Raw genomic sequence first — 18,577 nt, 5'->3', positions numbered from 1 at the left:
ACTACTTTCATATCAAGTAAATGGAAGTGAATCAGTTAGCAATGCCAACCTGACATAAGTTCAAGCCCCTCTGCACTCTACAATATAAAAACTGATTTTAGCTAGAGTGCTACCTTCATGCTTTAGAAATATGGTTTCAATGTATAATTTGTTGATCTACCATATATACAGTATGTCATACTTGCTCGTATAAATGTAGGTTTTGCTTTCTGCTTTACAGTGTTGCAGAGTGATTGGGCTTTACTATATTCCACTACTTCTTTCCCTCTTTCTTCAGATTTCCATGTGTACCTATGATTTCCACTCTTAATGTTTAGCAGCATGTGAAAGATGTATGGAAACAAGCCCAGTTTATCTGCCAGGCAATCTTTCAACCAATGACATAAACAACTGTTAACACAAACAAGAGTAATGTGCAATAATCCATTTCAAATAAAGCATGTATAATATTAAATGTATTTAAAAGTTCCAGTGTTTGAGGGGTGAAAGTCTGTATCCTATTGTCTGTTTCGCAATGTCAAAAAAAAGTAATATTCTATGCATTGAGAAATGTGCTTCTGTCTTTCGTAGAGAGCCTGCATAGACTTTGCTATTAGTGCCAAGCCACTCACTCGTTACATGCCCCAGAATCGCCATACCTTCCAGTACCGTGTCTGGCACTTTGTGGTTTCACCATCGTTTGAATACACCATCATGGCTATGATTGCTTTGAATACCGTGGTGCTAATGATGAAGGTAGGAACAAAGCATACTCCTACTGTTTAACATTTTATTTATATTATTATTTATTTTAATGCAGGACTCATAATGATGCATTTTCTTCAGAAGTGGCTTTTTGATATTATTTTTAGAATTAATTGATGCCTTTGAGGGTTTAGTCAATTGAGCCAAAGCAGCAAAAAAGAAATGCTGTCTTCTTATACTTGTGTTCCAACTTTAATAAGAATATTATACAACCATTCTCAAAATTACTAATTTGGCACAAAATATAGAAATCATAAACTACTAACCCAAAAAACAATTATATGTTATTTATTGGCTTTATATTTATTTCCCTAGTTTATGTTGTCAAGATACATTTATGGTAACCATTGTCACTGGAAATCGCAATGCTGCACCCATAGGTATTTCAAAATTGGGGTAAAGTTATTCTTTAATTGATTCAAACAGAAGGTAATAGAATGTAGAGTGGGATATTGAATTAAAATTCACAGAGGACCAGACAAGAACATTTTCTTTCAGCAGAGATCAAAATTTCATATTTGTTCTATGACTTACATAGATCTTTCACATCACAGGCCCCCACCATAACATCATATTCTCCCCTTTATATCAGTGTCCTTAATCTTCCCTTTATTCTTTTATGTCACCCCCTCTCGCCTTTTTACAGCAGTGTCCTCAGCCCGCCATTCACAACACATTCCCACTTTCCTTTACATCACAGTCCTCTTAATATCACAGCCCCCTTTACATTGCAGTCCCCTTTACATCACAGCCCTTATGTTACATCACAGACTACTTCATATCACAGTGTCACAGTCTGAAGTCAGGCTTGGAATCCGTAGCTATAGCAGTAAAGAGGTCACTCTGGCAGATGATGCTGGCTCATCCGAGGTGCAGGGTCTACTAACCGGTATTCACCAGAGCCCCTCATGATGGAGATGGGTATTTCTGCATGTTTGTACCAGATGTCGGGCCTCAGGATTTCCTCACCAGGAGGTGAGCAGTAGCAGATATAGGAGGTAGGGATCAAGCAGAAGCGTAGTCATTAAACAAGCCAAAGATCAGTAACGAATAGTAGTGAAGATACAAACGTCAGCTGGAGTGACAAGAGCGAGATATTGGCTGACGAGAGCACAATAATATGCAAACAGAAAGTGCAGAAACATGGCTTAAGTCAGGAAGTTCACTAGAGGAGCAAAGAGTTCAAGGTTCACAAAAAATAAGGTACAAAGCAAAATTGTCTAATGCACAGGTGTCAAATTGGTGGCCCTCCAACTGTTGCCAAACTTCAAGTCCCATGAGGCATTGCAAGATTGACAGTTACAAGCATGACTCCCAAAGGCAGAGGCATGATGGATCTAATGGATCAGAAGGGAGCTGTCCAACATCTCAGATGGCTCAGCAAGAAGAATTACTGCCAGACACAGCAGAGGTCCCAGGTTCAGATCTTGGCTTTGACACACAGTCTTCTTCACTTTTGCATCACAATCTCCCTTTATATATACCCTTTACATCATTTCCCCCCATCTTTACATCATAGACTTCCCTTTACATCCATGTCCTTAGCCACCCGCACTCCACCTTTTTACAGCAGTGTCCTCAGCCCCCTTTACAAGACATTCCCCCTTTCCTTTACATAACCACCCTCTTCCTATCACAGCCCCCCTTTACATTGAGGCCCCCCCTTTATAGCAGTGTCTTCAGTGCACCTTCACATCAAAGCCCGTCCGTTACATCACAGATATTCTTCACATCACGGTCCTCCACTCCTTCACATCACAATCTCCCTTTACATCAAAGTCCTCAATACCCTTTCATATCACAGCCCCTCTACATCACAGTTTTTTCATAACTCGGTTCATGCTTCTTACATTGGAGTCCCCCCTCTTTACATCATAGTCACCTTTTCACATCACAGCCCTCCCTTCATATCAATGCCCTTTTATATCAACACCCCCCCCCCCCCAACACAAACCCCCTTCACAGTCCTACCCTACAAAGACAGGAACCAATTTTTCATGTTAACAAGTAGGAGAATGATTGCTAGGACTACCCTGCAGTTAATTTTAAAAGTGGAGCAGTTCCCACCCTCTGTCCATTCCTGCCGCACCTCCTGCTTTCTGATCAGCTGTGAGGATGACAGCGACAGTAGCAGCGGGGAGGGCTGAGGAGAGACCTGGGAAAAACCCAACCTGATAAGTGATGTGGCTGCATGGATCGGATACGATTGTCACTCAGTCTGGGTGCAGACTGCAGTCTGCCATTTGGTGATCCAGAAGTAAGGTCTGGCAATGGCTGCCTTATGAACTTTTAGACTATCAGACTTCAGGTATCCTTTCATTCAAGCTGAAGATTCGAGTCAGACTTCACAATAATAAGTAAAGTTAAACAATGGGGCAAATTTAAATCTTTTATTAGTAAACCTAAAATATTATAATTAAAGACTAATTTTTGAGATTGCTACATAATCTGTGCTACGGACTGTCTTTAAATAACCCATTCCATGTATTGCAGTGAAAAAGAAAAAAAACTGGAAGCTGTTTAAAGTATATGTAAAACCATCGTATAAAAATCCTCATATAAGATTTAACATGCTAATACCATCTGAAATTTTCAATAGTTTTAAACGTCATTGAAATACCTGATAGTCCATCCATGAAAGTCCTTCTGAGAAATGCCAGGCAGCCATCACTGAATTGCATGTAGGCAGGAAGTTCCCGCAAAGAGCTGCAGGAGATCCGCAACACTGAGATACAAGTGATGAATAAAGGGGAAAACAAATGTTTGTTATATAATGTTTTAGCAAACTAAATGTCATTCAATTATGCTTACATCTACTTTAAGCCTTAGGTTTTGATCCCATTTTTAGAGCAGTAACTTCATGATCATATGTTTCAGGCTACAATTATAAAAAAAATAATTGCCAGCCATTGCTTAGACGTTTTGGTCGTTCACATATCCAAACATACCGTTGTAGCACAACAGTAGAGATATGTAAATGTTAATAAACCCTTTAACTTCAGAATGCTATTTCCATCCTTCTTAGTACTATCAAGCACCATATACTTATGAACTTGCTTTAAAATATTTGAACATCGCCTTCACCATGTTATTCTCCCTGGAGTGTATCCTCAAGATCATTGCATTTGGATTCTTGGTATGTAACCGATACTTCACTAATGTCTCCTAAATTGTGTTTCTTTAGATGTGCTAATGAGGTTGTTGTATGGACTTAAGACTCATTTTCTTTGTATTGATCAGCGTGTTTTAACGTGTCCTGTTTTTCTTCTAGAACTATTTCAGGGATACCTGGAACATTTTTGACTTTATTACAGTAATTGGTAGCATCACAGAGATTATACTTACAGACAGTAAGGTGAGATGTTGCCGATTGCTTTTTGTCTTAGTTCCAATACTTTAACTACAATAGCTCAACCGTGAAATGCATTATCAGAAGCAAGGGGTTAGTTGCAGAGTGGTTTTGTACAGTTCTGGGCACATCTTATTTCCCTCCCTTCTTTTCAACATGTTATTACGTTGTACTTGTTACTTTTCCTCCCATAGTTATGGGTCTTTTCTACTCTAACTCTAAGAGCTGGACTACCACTGGGATCTGTACTGGTTTCTGCCTATTTTCCATATACAGTGCACAATTGGGAAAGTTAATTAGCAGCTTCAGCTTCAAACACCATCTATATGCCCATGATACACAATTGATCATTTCTGTAGGTGAACTTTTGCCATGCTTGACAAATAACACTACTAACTGTGACCCCGGAGTTTATTAGATAATACGCAGTGCCTGCTGTCCACCACATCATGGTTCATTAGTACAGTGCTTCAGTACCATGCAGGCCCATTGCTACAGGTCATTTTAGTTCTGCAATAGAGCATATTTAATTTCATGATTCAGTTCTCTAATTCAAGCAGTTCAGATCAAATGATGCATCCTGCTGCCTGGGAGCAATGATGCTCAGAAGAGAGCTGACAAGTCAAGACTGGTAGTGTTTACAGCACTACTGATCACCAGCATCAATGCTTTTACATGACACAACGGTGCTTAACAGGTGATCCATAGTTTGGATGGATTGGGTTTGGATGGGTTGTGTTGTGTTTTCTTTATACATAAGTTTTCCTGACCGAAGACTGTGCACATGCACAAGAAGTGAGATGAACAACCTTTGTCTTCAGGTATCCAGAGGGATTTTTTGTAACTGTCTCAATCTAGCCATATAATGAATGAATTTTGGCCAGTATTTTAGGAACTGGCCAAATATGGCCTACTGCTGCACAGTATTTGGGGCTAGAAAATTAATTACATTAAATATATGGGGTAGAATCCCATTTGTCTCAGAGACAGTGCAAATGATATTGTTACAAGTTTTTAACAACTTGCCCTCCAGAGGATGTATCCCCTTCCTGGCCAGGCCATATTTTGCGTTACGGCACTGCGTTACTTTAACTGACAATTGCGTGGTCATGCAACGCTGCACCCAAATTAAATTATTGTCCTTTTTTCCCCACGAATAGAGCTTTCTTTTGGTGGTATTCGATTGCCTGTGTGTTTTTTATTTTTTGCGCTATAAAAAAAAGTACAACAATTTTGAGCAAAAAACTATTTATTACTTTTTGCTATTAAACATGTCCAGTAACGAATGTAGAAAATCTAATTTCCTCATAGATTTAGGCCAAAATGTATTCTGCTACGTCTTTGTTAAAAAAAATACAAATTCATGTGAATTAATTGGTTTACGTGAACTTTATAGCGTTTACCAATGGCGGTATATATACTGGGCTTCTTTTTTTTTTCACTAGTAATGGCGGCAATCAGCGACTTATAGCGGGACTGCAGCGGGCATTCTGACACTGGGAGGAACTGACTTGGTGTCACTGACATCCCCAGTGACACCAATACAGTGATCAGTGCTAATAAAAAGCACTGACACTGTACTAATGGCACTGGTCATGAAGGGGTTAACATCTGAGAAGATCAAAGGGTTAACTGTGTGCTGTGTGTTGTTTTTAACTATGTTTGTACTTCACTGTAAGCACACTGCTTTGCATGGCTGTGCTGTTTACTAACAGTTTCCCCCCCTCCCCGGCAGAGATCTTCGGCAATCACCGGGTGCCAGTGAGTAATCAACACAGTGATTGATAGCCGCGGCCATTGAAGGCCGTGCGTCCCCTACCTGGAAATGCAAAATCACGTATATATACGTGATTTTGCGCACATCTGTCTCCCTGTAGCAGTATTTCAGAGCTGAAACACTGCTTATCATTTCAACACATGTTTATACACACACTAGTACCAGAGTTAAGAATATGGTAACATTAAATCTAATTTGAATGGAACATAAGTATCCAAGATTAATTCAGCAACCTGAATGGATTATTTTTATTTTGCTTGTTTTAACATTCAAAAAAAGATCCTGCCACCCTTTACCCACACAGTAGTACCTGCTTTAAAGAGGTGGTTACCTTTGTGTAAGTTGTTTGTTGTATGTGGAATATACTTGCTTGCTGAAAACTGGTACTTGGATAAATGCTACATCATTTGCTTCAGAAAAAAATATTCAGTCACAGAATGCACTACTGATCTTTGAACTAACTGCTGTGTCTTTTATCTGACCCATCTAGCTGGTGAACACAAGTAGCTTCAACATGAGCTTCTTGAAATTGTTTCGGGCTGCCCGACTCATTAAACTTCTTCGGCAGGGATACACAATCCGCATTTTACTATGGACTTTTGTCCAGTCCTTTAAGGTAATGTGTCTATTTTTTAAAGCTTAGTAGAAGTCACAGAAATAAATGCACTTTGATATTGCACAAACCGTTTCCTCCACTTCCCCACTACAGCAGTGGCTTGTTGTGTTTAAATATGACTGTGTAGTCCAATAGGCACCAGAGTATGACTTAGTGTACTCCTAACTCTAACTACAATTTTGTGTGTGAACACTTGTTATGAAGGTTGTGGCCGGTATACTATCTTCTGTCCTAGAAGTGAGAGCTGGAAGCAGTTTTGGGCATTCCCTAACAATGACATGGAGGGGTACATAACTTTATAGCTTTAAAAAAAGAGGTGAGACTTCAGTTACGCTTTCAAAAAAAAGTCTGCGGCCAATAAACTAAGCTTAGGAAAGTTAGTAGGCTAAAATAAAAGACAAAGCACATACAAGGTCTGATATCACCTTTTTTATTTGAAGTTGCTTATGTTGATTGGTTGTTTAGAGGTGTAGTAATGTGCTCTTGTTGGTGGTGGTCTCCTTATTTTCATGTTATGCTGGAGGCGATCTTATTGACTACCTCTCATACCAAACATTGGTTGTGAATGTGACATTTAATGGAGTATTTTCCATTTATGTAATTTATTTTGGATTTTTGCTAAAGTTGTAAAATGCAGCAGCTTGATTTAGACTATCTCAATATACACTTGCCAAAAAGTAATATAAATAAAGTAATATAAATCTACCCAAAAGTATTGAGACACCCCTCCAAATCATTGGATTCAGGTATTCCAATCACCTCCATGGCCACAGGTGTATAAAATCAAGCACCTAGGCATGCACACTGCTTCTACAAACATTTGTAAAAGAATGGGTCACTTTCAGGAGCTCATTGGTACCATGATATGTTGCCACCTGCGCAATAAGTCCTTCTGTTAAATATCCTTTATACTAAATATTCCACAGTCATCTGTTAGTGGTATTATAACAAAGTGGAAGCAACTGGGAACAGCGACTCAGCCATGAAGTGGTAGGCCAGGTGAAATGACAGAGCGGGGTCAGCACATGCTGTAACGTACAGTGCGTGGAAGTCGCTACCTTTCTGCAGAGTCAATAGCTGAAGACGTCCAAACTTCATGTGGCCTTCAGATTAGCATAACAACAGCGCATAGAGAGCTTCCTTGAATGGATTTCCATGGCCGAGCAGCTGCATCCAAGCCTTACATCACCAAGTGCAATGTAAAGCGTCGGACGCAGTGGTGTAAAGCATGCCGCCACTGGACTCTAGATCAGTGGAAACATGTTCTCTGGAGTGAGGAGTCATGCTTCTCTGTCTGGTAATCCGATGGATGTGTCTGGGTTTGGCGGTTGCCAGGAGAACGGTTCTTGCCTGTCTGCACTGTGCCAAGTGTAACAATTGGTGGAAGGGGGGATTATAGTGTGGGGTTGTTTTTCAGGGTCATGCTCCCAACTTTGTCAGAAGAGTTTGGGGATGGCCCCTTCTTGTTTCAACTTGATTTCACACTAGTGCACAAAGCAAGGTCCATAAAAACATGGATGAGCGAGTTTGGGGTGGAGAAACTTGACTGTCCTGCACAGAGTCCTGACCTCAACCCAATAGGACACCTTTGGGATGAATTAGAGCGGAGACCGCGAGCCAGGCCTTCTCGTCCGACATCAGTGCCTGATCTCACAAATGCGCCTCTGGAAGAATGGTCAAACATCCCCATAGACACCCCCCTAAACCTTGTGCACAGCCTTCCCAGAAGAGTTGAAGCTGGTATAGCTGCAAAGGGTGGACCAACTCAATATTAAACCCTATGGACTAAGACTGGGATGCCATTAAAATTCATGTAAAGCCAGGCGTCCCAATACTTTTAGCAATATTGTGTATGTTAATGTTTTAAAGACATTGATTCTCTCTGTAAACCTGGACAGGCATAGCTGCTCACTACATATGCTGGATTTGCATCTTGCTTTGTAGTGTTGCACTATGGCTGTGTTTACTGCTCCTTCCTAAATACTGATTTGTAAATGCGCCAAGCCAATAAATCCCCCCCCCCTCCCCCAGTTGCTAATATACAAATCACCACATTTAATACAAAGACCAAGCTTGCAAAAAAACATAAAAAGTCACATAACGTTATACACTGCAATAAAAAACTGAAATATGTGCTCACTTAAAATATGCTATGCCCTTAAGGCAATGTGTTGATTAAATGATTGTATAACCCAAACAACTTTAATTTTCTGCAATATACTTTCTAGTATACTTTTGAGTCTAGTTGCAGCAAATCCATATGCATATTTCTTTTTTATTGCAAGTAAGAAAGTAGATGTTGCCATTGTTTTTGTCACTTAACCTTTTTTTTTTGTCTTATTTTCAGGCACTCCCTTATGTCTGCCTCCTGATTGCTATGTTATTCTTCATCTATGCCATTATAGGCATGCAGGTTAGGCTGTCATCTAACAATATTTGTATTGTCATAAAGAAAAAATACACTCTGGATTGAACTCAGTGCACGTCAAATGTATTTCTTAGAACATCTATTTGCTAGTAAATGACAGTAGCCTTTATGTGTTCTATATGGAATTGTTACGGTAGAAAATATAGCAATAAATATTCTAAACTAATAAAACACCATTTCAACAGTACTCTTTATGTAGACGGTTTCTTAGAATTTCCATTTTCTGACTTAACTAGCTTACTGCCTCATTCTGAAATCAAATGCTATACAACATGTTCTATGAATATGGCATCTCTGGTATTAGATTTTCTTTTAGTGAGAGTTTCATCTTTAGTAAGCACATGGATACCCAGTAAGAGTACTACTTTAGTAAGAACTCAGAAAGTGATTACATCTTGTTTTGTAGGTGTTTGGTAACATTCGTCTTGAAGAGGACAGCCATATTAATAGACACAACAACTTCAGAAGTTTCTTCAGTTCCCTCATGCTGCTGTTCAGGTGGGTGCCAGAGCTGTTTTTGCATCCCATTTATTTTTTGCACACGTTTAAAAATCATTTTAAGCCTGAAGATTACACAAAACACCCAAACATTCTATATTTTCTAAAAGCAAAAACCCTAGAGAATAAAATAGTGGTAGTTGCAGTTTGTTGCAACTGTAAAGGTCTAAAAGATGAGGTTGCACTGACTAAACCTTAAATTTGTGTGCAACAAACTTCAGTACCCTATATTTTGTATAGGCGAAGCTTCAAAGGCCCCTTCAGGTCATCAGTTTAGTGTTACAGAGGAAGTATTGTGCTAGAATTATTGCTCTCATTCCAGCGTGCCTGGCAACGTGTATCGCAATTGACGTTTTCATGCCCCTGACACGCGCATTTACATTCGTAGGTGTGTACATGTGGAGGTGGGGGGCCTCAGAATTTTTTTTGGGGGGGAGGTGTTATGTGCTTTATTTTTTTGCTTAACATTTTTTTCATCACATAGGGGACACAAAGTCCCTCATGTGAAATATTTGTTAGTGACAGGTTCTCTTTAATGAGACATGCAGGGTCTAAAAGACCCTGCATGTGTCCTCTGGGCTCCACTGGACATATTGCAATGCAGATCGAATCACAATACATTTCTCCCTGACTATTTTAGCTGGGGAAAGTGACAGGGTGACCCAGAAGTGACGTCATACACATCGCTTTCTGGGTCACAGCAAGAAGGGGAGAAGAGTGGACAAGTGTCTACTCTCCCCTCCACCCACTAGAACTCGCCATGTTGGCCCTGGGCCCGCAAATGGGCAAGCGGAGCCCGGAATACATGGCGGGGGCACGCGTGCGGGGGGTGCCATTACTGGAGGTGTGTGTAAGCAATCAGACAGCAGTGCAGCCTCCCTGACCATCTGCTTCCACCTGATAGGCAGGAGTCTGCTTGTCAGATTTATACACAATCCTGGTGGCTGCAGCCACTGGATTATACGTAAAACCCCCCACTGTCAGGTCCATACAACATACGGACCTGGCAGCGAAAATGTCAAATAGAGTGCATAGAGGTTTTGTCATTTTCGCCATTTTTATAATGGGAAGGGCAAATAAAAACAAAATAAGAATATCTCTAGTGTTCCTTTTTCATTCGCTTCGCTATTTTAGCTTTCACTCGTGCTCAGAGAAACTGATTGTTTATTCAATGATCATAAACTCTCTAGTTTTAGTAAAACCACCACCAAACAAAGGGAGCTGCAAACTATGGGAATCCTTTTATAATGTATTAAGGTTTGTGTGTAAAACAAAGAGTTAATATACAGTGTATGATTAAAAAAACGCATGCACATTTTCAGTATTGGCCCTCTGTTTCACCAAGTTTGATTGTTCCATAAACTTTTGTCGAGAAAGCCTGTGGAAAAATTGTAGGCCGAACATTGCCTGCACCCATTAAGATACAGGATCTCTTTGGGTATTCTGACAGCTGCGGGGCTATTGTCAGAATACATTACCTGTTAGTGTGGATGAACGAAAAATATTAGATTTCTTTTGTTCAGTCCCCCCCCCACCCTTTTTATTCATTTCATTTTGTTATTAATGGCTGGAGTTCTGCTGTAAGAGCCCCCGTTTGATGTTAGGTTAATTGCTAAGGGACCAAATAAGGATTTGCAGAAAGCAGAAACTCAAATCTTTAAGTAGGAGATTTCATCTTGAACAATTCACCCCAGTAATAATTCTTTTGTCTCCAAGATTCAAAGTTTGATGTAACATAGCTTTACATGCGTACAAATGGCTGCAATAGGCACATTACAACTTAGGTCGGTCATACTCAGGATAGATTTAGCTAGTGTTTTGCTAACATTTATTTTTTCAGGAACTTTGCAGAATAAGCATACGTTCGTGATAAGGTGAATCCTGAATAAATTGAACACAAATAAAATTAACTTAGGCTGGTGCTCATACTTAGGTAAACCAGTCTGGGTAGCTTTCAGTTAAAGTAAGCAGCTCTGTAGGCAAAATGTTTCTTATAATGTCAATGGCTAGTACCTGCACAGTCAATCAAGATGAAATCCCAAGGAATTGGAGGGAAGGATAAACAGATGTGTTTACTCGACCCTGCAGCAATTTGGTGCATGTAATCTGTATGTAGCACCCTATAGTATGCAGCTAGAATAATGTAGTATATTTTAGGTAAATTCATTATGTATGACTCGTGATAACAGTGTGAGTCTGTGATTGAGGTCAGGTTATTGCAGGTCGGCTGGATGACTTAACAGATTGTGGCTCTATCGCCTCCTTCTGACTCTGGAGGACCATAGAACCCTCCAGAAGTTGGTAAGCAGGAAGCGGTGGAGACCTAATCTGTATTTTTAAAGGAGTATGGCCAATCCCAGGTTTGGAGGCCCTGGTAGAATGGTGCATTGGCCCATATGGGGAAGACTGTCAGTGCCTGGGAGGGGTCCCCTAGGGGGGGGGGTGCTGCCTCCAAGCTGGGCTGGCTCAGCATGATACATTTAACAGTGCAGCATGAATGGGATTAAGACCTGGAGCAGTGGGAGCAAAAAGGACAAAGTGAGTACATCAGCACACCCTAAGGAAAGACTGCCATATGAAGCAAGCTTTCAAAGGACAGCGCTGGGCTCAATCCTTTATACTGTCTCAGGAGATCTTCAGAGCAGCCAGAGGGCTGGTAGTGTCTGCAGGCTGTAGAGCTGGGAGAAGTTTCAGGGGGAGAGGAGTTGTCTGGCTTTGCAAAGCTTAGGGGTACCCACAATGCAGCAACCCTCACTAGGATAGTGCTACATGTATATCAACATTTCTCAGCACAATGACATGTGCTGTGTATATACCAATAATGGACAATAATAGCCAAATCTAATCTGGCTGTCACTGACAACTCTGGTTCCCACTGATAATCAGGAACCCATTAAAGTGGAATCCAGTAATTTGAACACTACATCAGCTATTACATGACATGCAGCGATCACATGCAGGCTGGAGGCTTCCTTAACAAAATAAGCCTTCAGCATGCAAATGTAACTGTTTAACATGATATCTGATACATAACCATATTAAAAAAATGTATTTAAAAATAGAAACAAATTTTTCCATTTTGGCTGTGTGGCAACCTAAAATAAAAAAGCAGAGCTGGAATTTTATTAAAACAATGTAATAAATAAATGTCATACTGTATATCTATAGGTAAATTATTTAGGTTGGAAAATAGAGTTTTTGTTAAGTTGAGGAGGAATCAGCACAAGGGACACATCCTGCTGACAGTTATGTCCCTTGTGCTGATTTTTCTTTTTTTTATTTCAGCTACAATTACGCTTTAAGAAGCAAGAATCCTGCTGAATTCCAACTGCTGAAAGTGTTCATGATCTGAAAGAGTAAACTGTAATAATGTCTCAGGCAGTTGGAAGTGGGTGCCACAGATGGAACTGAGAATTCTGTAGAGTAGAAAGAATGTTTTGCCGTGATGCCATGAGTTTGTAGTATGATATACTAATTGTAATTTCTGTCTTTTGTTGCTAGGAGTGCCACTGGGGAGGCTTGGCAGGAGATCATGCTTTCTTGTCTGGGAGATAAAGGGTGTGAACCGGACACTAGTGCCCCGGGTGGACATAATGAAAATGAGCGCTGTGGAACTGACCTAGCTTATGTTTATTTTGTCTCCTTCATTTTCTTCTGTTCCTTTCTGGTGAGTTTGACTTTCAATACTTTGACTGCATCAAATGTTTGTCATTTATATACTGAAAAACTCGTTGGTGCTCAGCTTGCAACCAGAAGGCCACAAGCAGCTCGGTGCTTATGGTCCTTGGATCCTAGCAGACAGAAGCAAGGACATTGACTTGTAAAGAGGCTGTAATTGTAGTAATTGCTAGCAGTCTAATTTAACATGTCCTCAGTTTCTAACCATCTCCAACCAAACCTGTAGCCTTTTTCTGACCATCTCTTGCAGTATGTTAGTAATCTGGAATTGTTCTATGGCATCACATGAATCATCAGTACATGCAGCTCCCTGATGATGTCAAGGGCCACTGTTGGGGCCCCCTTTCATCAAGCAAATTGACTAAATCATGGATTTTTTGGCCTTGAATCTCCCTCCTGATTTCTGATCCTTAACACTGGTTGGCAGTTTTGATATTCAGTGGGAGCTCTAGGCCAGAACTCAAAGGAACAACGGTTTAATAGAACTGAGAATAAATTGTCTACAACAAATCAATGAGTCACTTGGTATGGGGTAGGTGATAAACAGGAAGCTGTTATTAGGGCAGACCAGTAAAAACACAATTTTGTCTTGCAGAAGGCTCAAGCTAAAAGGAGGCAGCAAACTATCAGCATCCAAAGCCCATAGAAAATAATTTAAAGTGGAATTCTATGCTTAAACTCACTCTAAATAGTTAATTTGAGCTATGCTGGGCCAGAATGTGTGTGTTTAATGGACTGTAATGGCATTAGCTGCATACAGTAGGTAGCATGTTTTGTGGCAGCTTCCTCAGGCAGGCTTCCTCTGATTGGCAGAGGTAGAGAGGTGAAGAAGGACTAAGCTTGCCTCTTTTTATATCCAGCAGTAGATGGGATTTCACCCATACTGCTGCTGGAACACAGCGCCATTTATTGTGTGTAGTTAAAGCTACTACAGTCCATTACAGCACACCCAGTGGACACATCTTTCTGTAATGGAAATAATATGCTAGGGCCAGCATGGCCCTAACAAACTATTTAAAGTGATATTAAACATGAAATTCTGTTCAAAATAATTTAATGAGGAGAAATATGCACCACGAAAGGAAATGTCCAATCCCAGGATGTAGGGTGTGGTCATCATATTAGCCTCACTGACTGCACGTGACAAACAATACTATACATGCAGTCAAATTGGACATATACTGTACATAAACACTATATTGCAAAGTGTATTGGGACACCCCTCCAAATCATTGGATGCAGGTGTTCCTATCACCTCCATGGAAAAAGATGTATAACATCAAGCACCTAGGCATGCAGACTGCTTCTACAAACATTTGCGAAAGAATGGGTCGCTTTCAGGAGCTCAGTGAATTCACGTGTGGTACCATGATAGGTTGTGACCTGTGCAATAAGTCCATCCATGAAATTCCCTTGCTACTAAATATTCTGGTCAACTGTTAATGGTATTATAACAAAGTGGAACAACAGCAACTCAGCCACGAAGTGGTAAGCCATGTAAAATGACAGAGCGGGTTCAGCACATGCTGAAACGCACAGTGCACAGAAGTCACCAACTGTCTTCAGAGTAAATAGCTAAAGACCTCCAAATTTCATGTGGCCTTCAGATTAGCACAACAACCATGCGTATGGAATGGGAAGGCTGAGCAGCTGCAGCCGTGCCTTACATCACCGAGTGCAATACAATGCAGTGGTGTACAGCACACCGCCACTGTACTCTAGAGCAGTGGAGATGTGTTCTCTGGAGTGACGAATCATGCTTTTCTGTCTGGCAATCTGATGGGCATTTCTGGGTTTGGTGGTTGCCAGGAGAACGGTACTTGCCTGACTACATTGTGCCAAGTGTAAAGTTTGGTGGAAGGGGGATTATAGTGTGGGGTTGTTTTTCAGGGGTTGGACTTGGCCCCTTAGTTCCAGTGAAGGGAACTCTTAAGGCATCAACATACCAAGACATTTTGGACAATTTCATGCTCCCAACTTTGTGGGAACAGTTTGGGGATGGCCCCTTCTTTTTCCAATATGACTGCGCACCAGTGCACAAAGCAAGGTCCATAAAGACCTGAATGAGCGAGTTTGGGGTCGAGGAACTTGACTGACCTGCACAGAGTCCTGACCTCAACCCTATAGAACACCTTTGGGATGAATTAGAGTGGAGTCTGTGAGCCAAGCCTTCTCGTTCGACATCAGTGCCTGACCTCACAAATGCGCTTCTGGAAGAATGGTCAAAGTTTCCCATAGACACACTCCTAAACCTTGTGGACAGCCTTCCGAGAAGAGTTGAAGCTGTTATAGCTCCAAAGGGTGGGCCAACTCAATATTGAACCCTATGGACTAAGACTGGGATGCCATTAAAGTTCATGTGCCTGTAAAGTCAGGCATCCCAATACTTTTGGCAATATAGTTTATATTGTTACCCTAGAGGTCATCAGTAGATTCAGGGTGTGCAGCAAAGCACGACATTATGTAGAGTTCTTGCTCACAGAAGACAGACTTTCAGTCACACTTCACAGGCCTTTGGTAGAACCAAGCTCAGCATGCATTTCTTCTAAGGTTTATGGAGTTTGTCCACTCATCAATCAGTCAAAGCCAAGTCTGCGGAAGTATTTTGGTGGCCAGTACACATAACATGAATAGATTACCACTTCACCACTTAGACATTATCCAGAACCCAATCCAGCACAAAAATGCCAGAAATACAGTATATTAAGTTCACTCTCTTGTACTTGGCGATTCTAAACTATGTAAAGCCCACCTGCATTATGTATGGGTTGATGGGAGAATGGTAATAGATTTCAAGGATGGTAGAACATTTCTAACAATTTTGGACCCCCCTGTTGTTAGACCTAATTTATAGAGGCCCAGGGATTATCATTGAACTTGTCAGAAGCACTTACAGGTGAATATCTACTCCAGAAATATATTTAGATTATAGACATGGGGGAAAATTGTGCTCGTGATGGGAAGGTTTACCAGCAAGAATTACCTTGCACTAAATTTCACATGATTGCTTTTAAATATTTGTAAAATCAAACCAGAGAACAGAGAACCAGAGAAGCAACCCAGGCAGATGACTTCTGGGTTAAATTTTTTAGAGTGTGAGTGGTTGTCCCTTGAATGATTTTGTAAACTATTTTAATTGTTTATCAAGTGTTGTTGAAGCTATTTTAGTAGTTTAGAGAGGTTTTTTTTTCTTTTATGACTTCTTACCTGTTGTTGGATTAACATTTGAAAATATGTTTTTTCCTTGCAGGGAGTCTCCCTGCTGAATGCACATGCCTGGAATTGGCAGTGTTTTTTGCTGGGAGATAATGGGGAATGTGTCTTGTGATCATCAGCTGAGTGATTTTGAATAAATTGGCCTGGAATCTTATTTCTCGTTCATGATCCTTAAGAAGAGCTATCATTAGATTTTTTTTTACAGTTCTGTGAACAGCTGAGGTTGATAGGAGACAGTTTCCTGAGATAAGCAATGACAAGAAGAATGCAGAAGCTTCCCCCACCCCCAACGCATTTCACTTGGTCATTGCTTATCTAAGGAAAGTATTCACAGTCAAGACAAGCTGCTATGAATTACTGTAACTGTCTCATTTAGAGCTGTTGTTGGATTGGCTGCAACAGGAGTCAAGTCCCATGGGGTACAGAACTATAAAATACAAATTCCAATAACAGATCCTCTTTAACCCCCTTCTTGCTACTGCCTCCTGGCCCTTTAAGAGGCAGGTGAAGGCAAGCTTTCCAGTCATGCGACCGCTCTGATTGGCAGTCACAGTGGTAACATGATTGGAATGCTCCCGATCACAAGTATCGGTGGCTTTCTGCTACCCGCCAGTAACAGTGCTGGGAGTGCGCTGGACATGCACTATCAGCACAGAAATGTTTGTATTTGGGAAGTATATATGTGTCCTCTCAGGGTTAAAGCCCACCCACCAACAGGCCAAATATAACACCTACCTTGGGGTGACAAAACTCTGTTTCTGTCTCTCATTTTTGCTTCTCCTTTTTCTGTCTCCCACATGGGATTCTGATGGACACTAAAGTGGTCATTTTAACACATTACACAAGCTTTTGGGAAGCTCACCCTGAGTATTAATGTGCAGTCATCACTGCAATGCACAAAGACCCAATGTGACTGCAGAGCGACAGAAGGAAATCAGCAACAATGGAATGAAAAAAGGGTGAAATACATGACATCTGTTTATAATACAGTATGCTTTGCTTTGCCAAACTAAATATCATCCAGTTAGAGTTTATATCCACTTCACTGGACCTTGTTTGTTTCTTCCTTAGATGTTAAATCTGTTTGTTGCTGTCATCATGGATAACTTTGAATACCTGACCAGAGACTCTTCCATTCTCGGCCCACATCATCTGGATGAGTTTGTCCGGATCTGGGCAGAATACGACAGAGCAGCATGGTAAATTGTCTTCTTCATTTTTCTATCCTTACTTAATTAAAAAGCCTTCCATCATGCAGAAATATGGTGTGGACATTAAATATGATACTGAAATAAAATAAACTAGATTCCCAGTTTATCAAGTTAACCTTGCAATGATGATTTGTTTCTGAATTCCTGTAATATATTGAAAATTCCATCTTTCTGACTAAAGATTGACTGGTTGAGGTTGTTACCTATCCTCACCCATTTTCATGCCCCAGTCTGAGCAGCAGTTATTTTGCAGGAGCTGGGTTTGGTCTTTGTGCTGCCCTTGGAGCTCTCATGGTGCAGTGACTGAAGTTGTGGGGGGTTTGTCCTCTGTCCACGGAAGTCTCTCCAGCTTCATGGTACTGAGCAGTGCTCTGATTAACATGCCTGTGCTTTTCTTCCAGTGGCAGGATCCCCTATAAGGATATGTACAAATTAGTCCGAGTCATCTCGCCTCCGCTCGGCCTAGGAGAGAACTGCCCATACAGGGTGGCATGCAAGGTTTGGTGCCCAATCTATCAGCCCTTTCCACTTCAGCAAGGGCATAGCTTACCTTTACCTTCCCACCTTTCCCTTCACCTAACTATCCCTTCCCCTCCACCGCTCCACTACTGCACCATGCAAGGGACCTCGGGCTGCTGCCTCCAGGTGTAAAGACTGACATTCACTCCCTAACCGTTCCACTACATCAGCAGCTGCACCCAAGCTAGTCCCTGGGATTCAACATTACATCGTAAAAGCCATGGGTGAACCTTAACTTGGTAAGAGGATTGAGTTTCCTACCAGCATTTTATTTCTGCTGTGGACTCTGGTAGCAGGATCTCAGTATCTTAGGTCCTAAGTCGGTTTTGTCTTTCCATTAAAGAGACTATGTAGTGGAGGACAAGAGAGCTAGGAACCCTTGCATGGAGAATGTGCTGCTAGACTCCCCAAAATATATTAGGCATAGTTTCTATAAAGTGCTGTCCACCCATAGCAGAAAATTGTGTTTTGAACCAACCCTTTAGGGTTTATGAAATATAGCCAACAATATACAGCAGATTAGGTTTAGACTAAAAATGCA

General features: G+C 40.9%; 1 protein-coding gene across 8 annotated transcripts in view; it reads left to right on the top strand.

Moving 5' to 3' along the window:
• Positions 1–18,577, top strand: part of CACNA1E (calcium voltage-gated channel subunit alpha1 E) — a 1,021,369-nt gene that overhangs the window by 953,774 nt on the left and 49,018 nt on the right. For 7 of the 8 annotated variants that reach the window (XM_089671475.1, XM_089671472.1, XM_089671471.1 and 4 more), the window contains 8 exons: positions 571–735; positions 3,770–3,880; positions 4,016–4,099; positions 6,361–6,486; positions 8,834–8,899; positions 9,321–9,412; positions 12,914–13,079; positions 17,378–17,505. In XM_089671475.1, coding sequence (XP_089527601.1) covers positions 571–735; positions 3,770–3,880; positions 4,016–4,099; positions 6,361–6,486; positions 8,834–8,899; positions 9,321–9,412; positions 12,914–13,079; positions 17,378–17,505 — 938 coding nt within the window. Of the gene's footprint in view, positions 1–570; positions 736–3,769; positions 3,881–4,015; positions 4,100–6,360; positions 6,487–8,833; positions 8,900–9,320; positions 9,413–12,913; positions 13,080–17,377; positions 17,506–17,918; positions 18,016–18,577 lie in introns of all 8 variants that reach the window. The other variant, XM_089671469.1, reaches the window with a different exon arrangement.

Source organism: Staurois parvus, unplaced genomic scaffold (genome assembly GCF_062004578.1).
Source record: "Staurois parvus isolate SC_StPar_1 unplaced genomic scaffold, SC_StPar_1.0 ptg000106l, whole genome shotgun sequence".
NCBI lineage: Eukaryota > Metazoa > Chordata > Amphibia > Anura > Ranidae > Staurois > Staurois parvus.
This window is presented reverse-complemented; position numbering and strand designations above follow the sequence as displayed.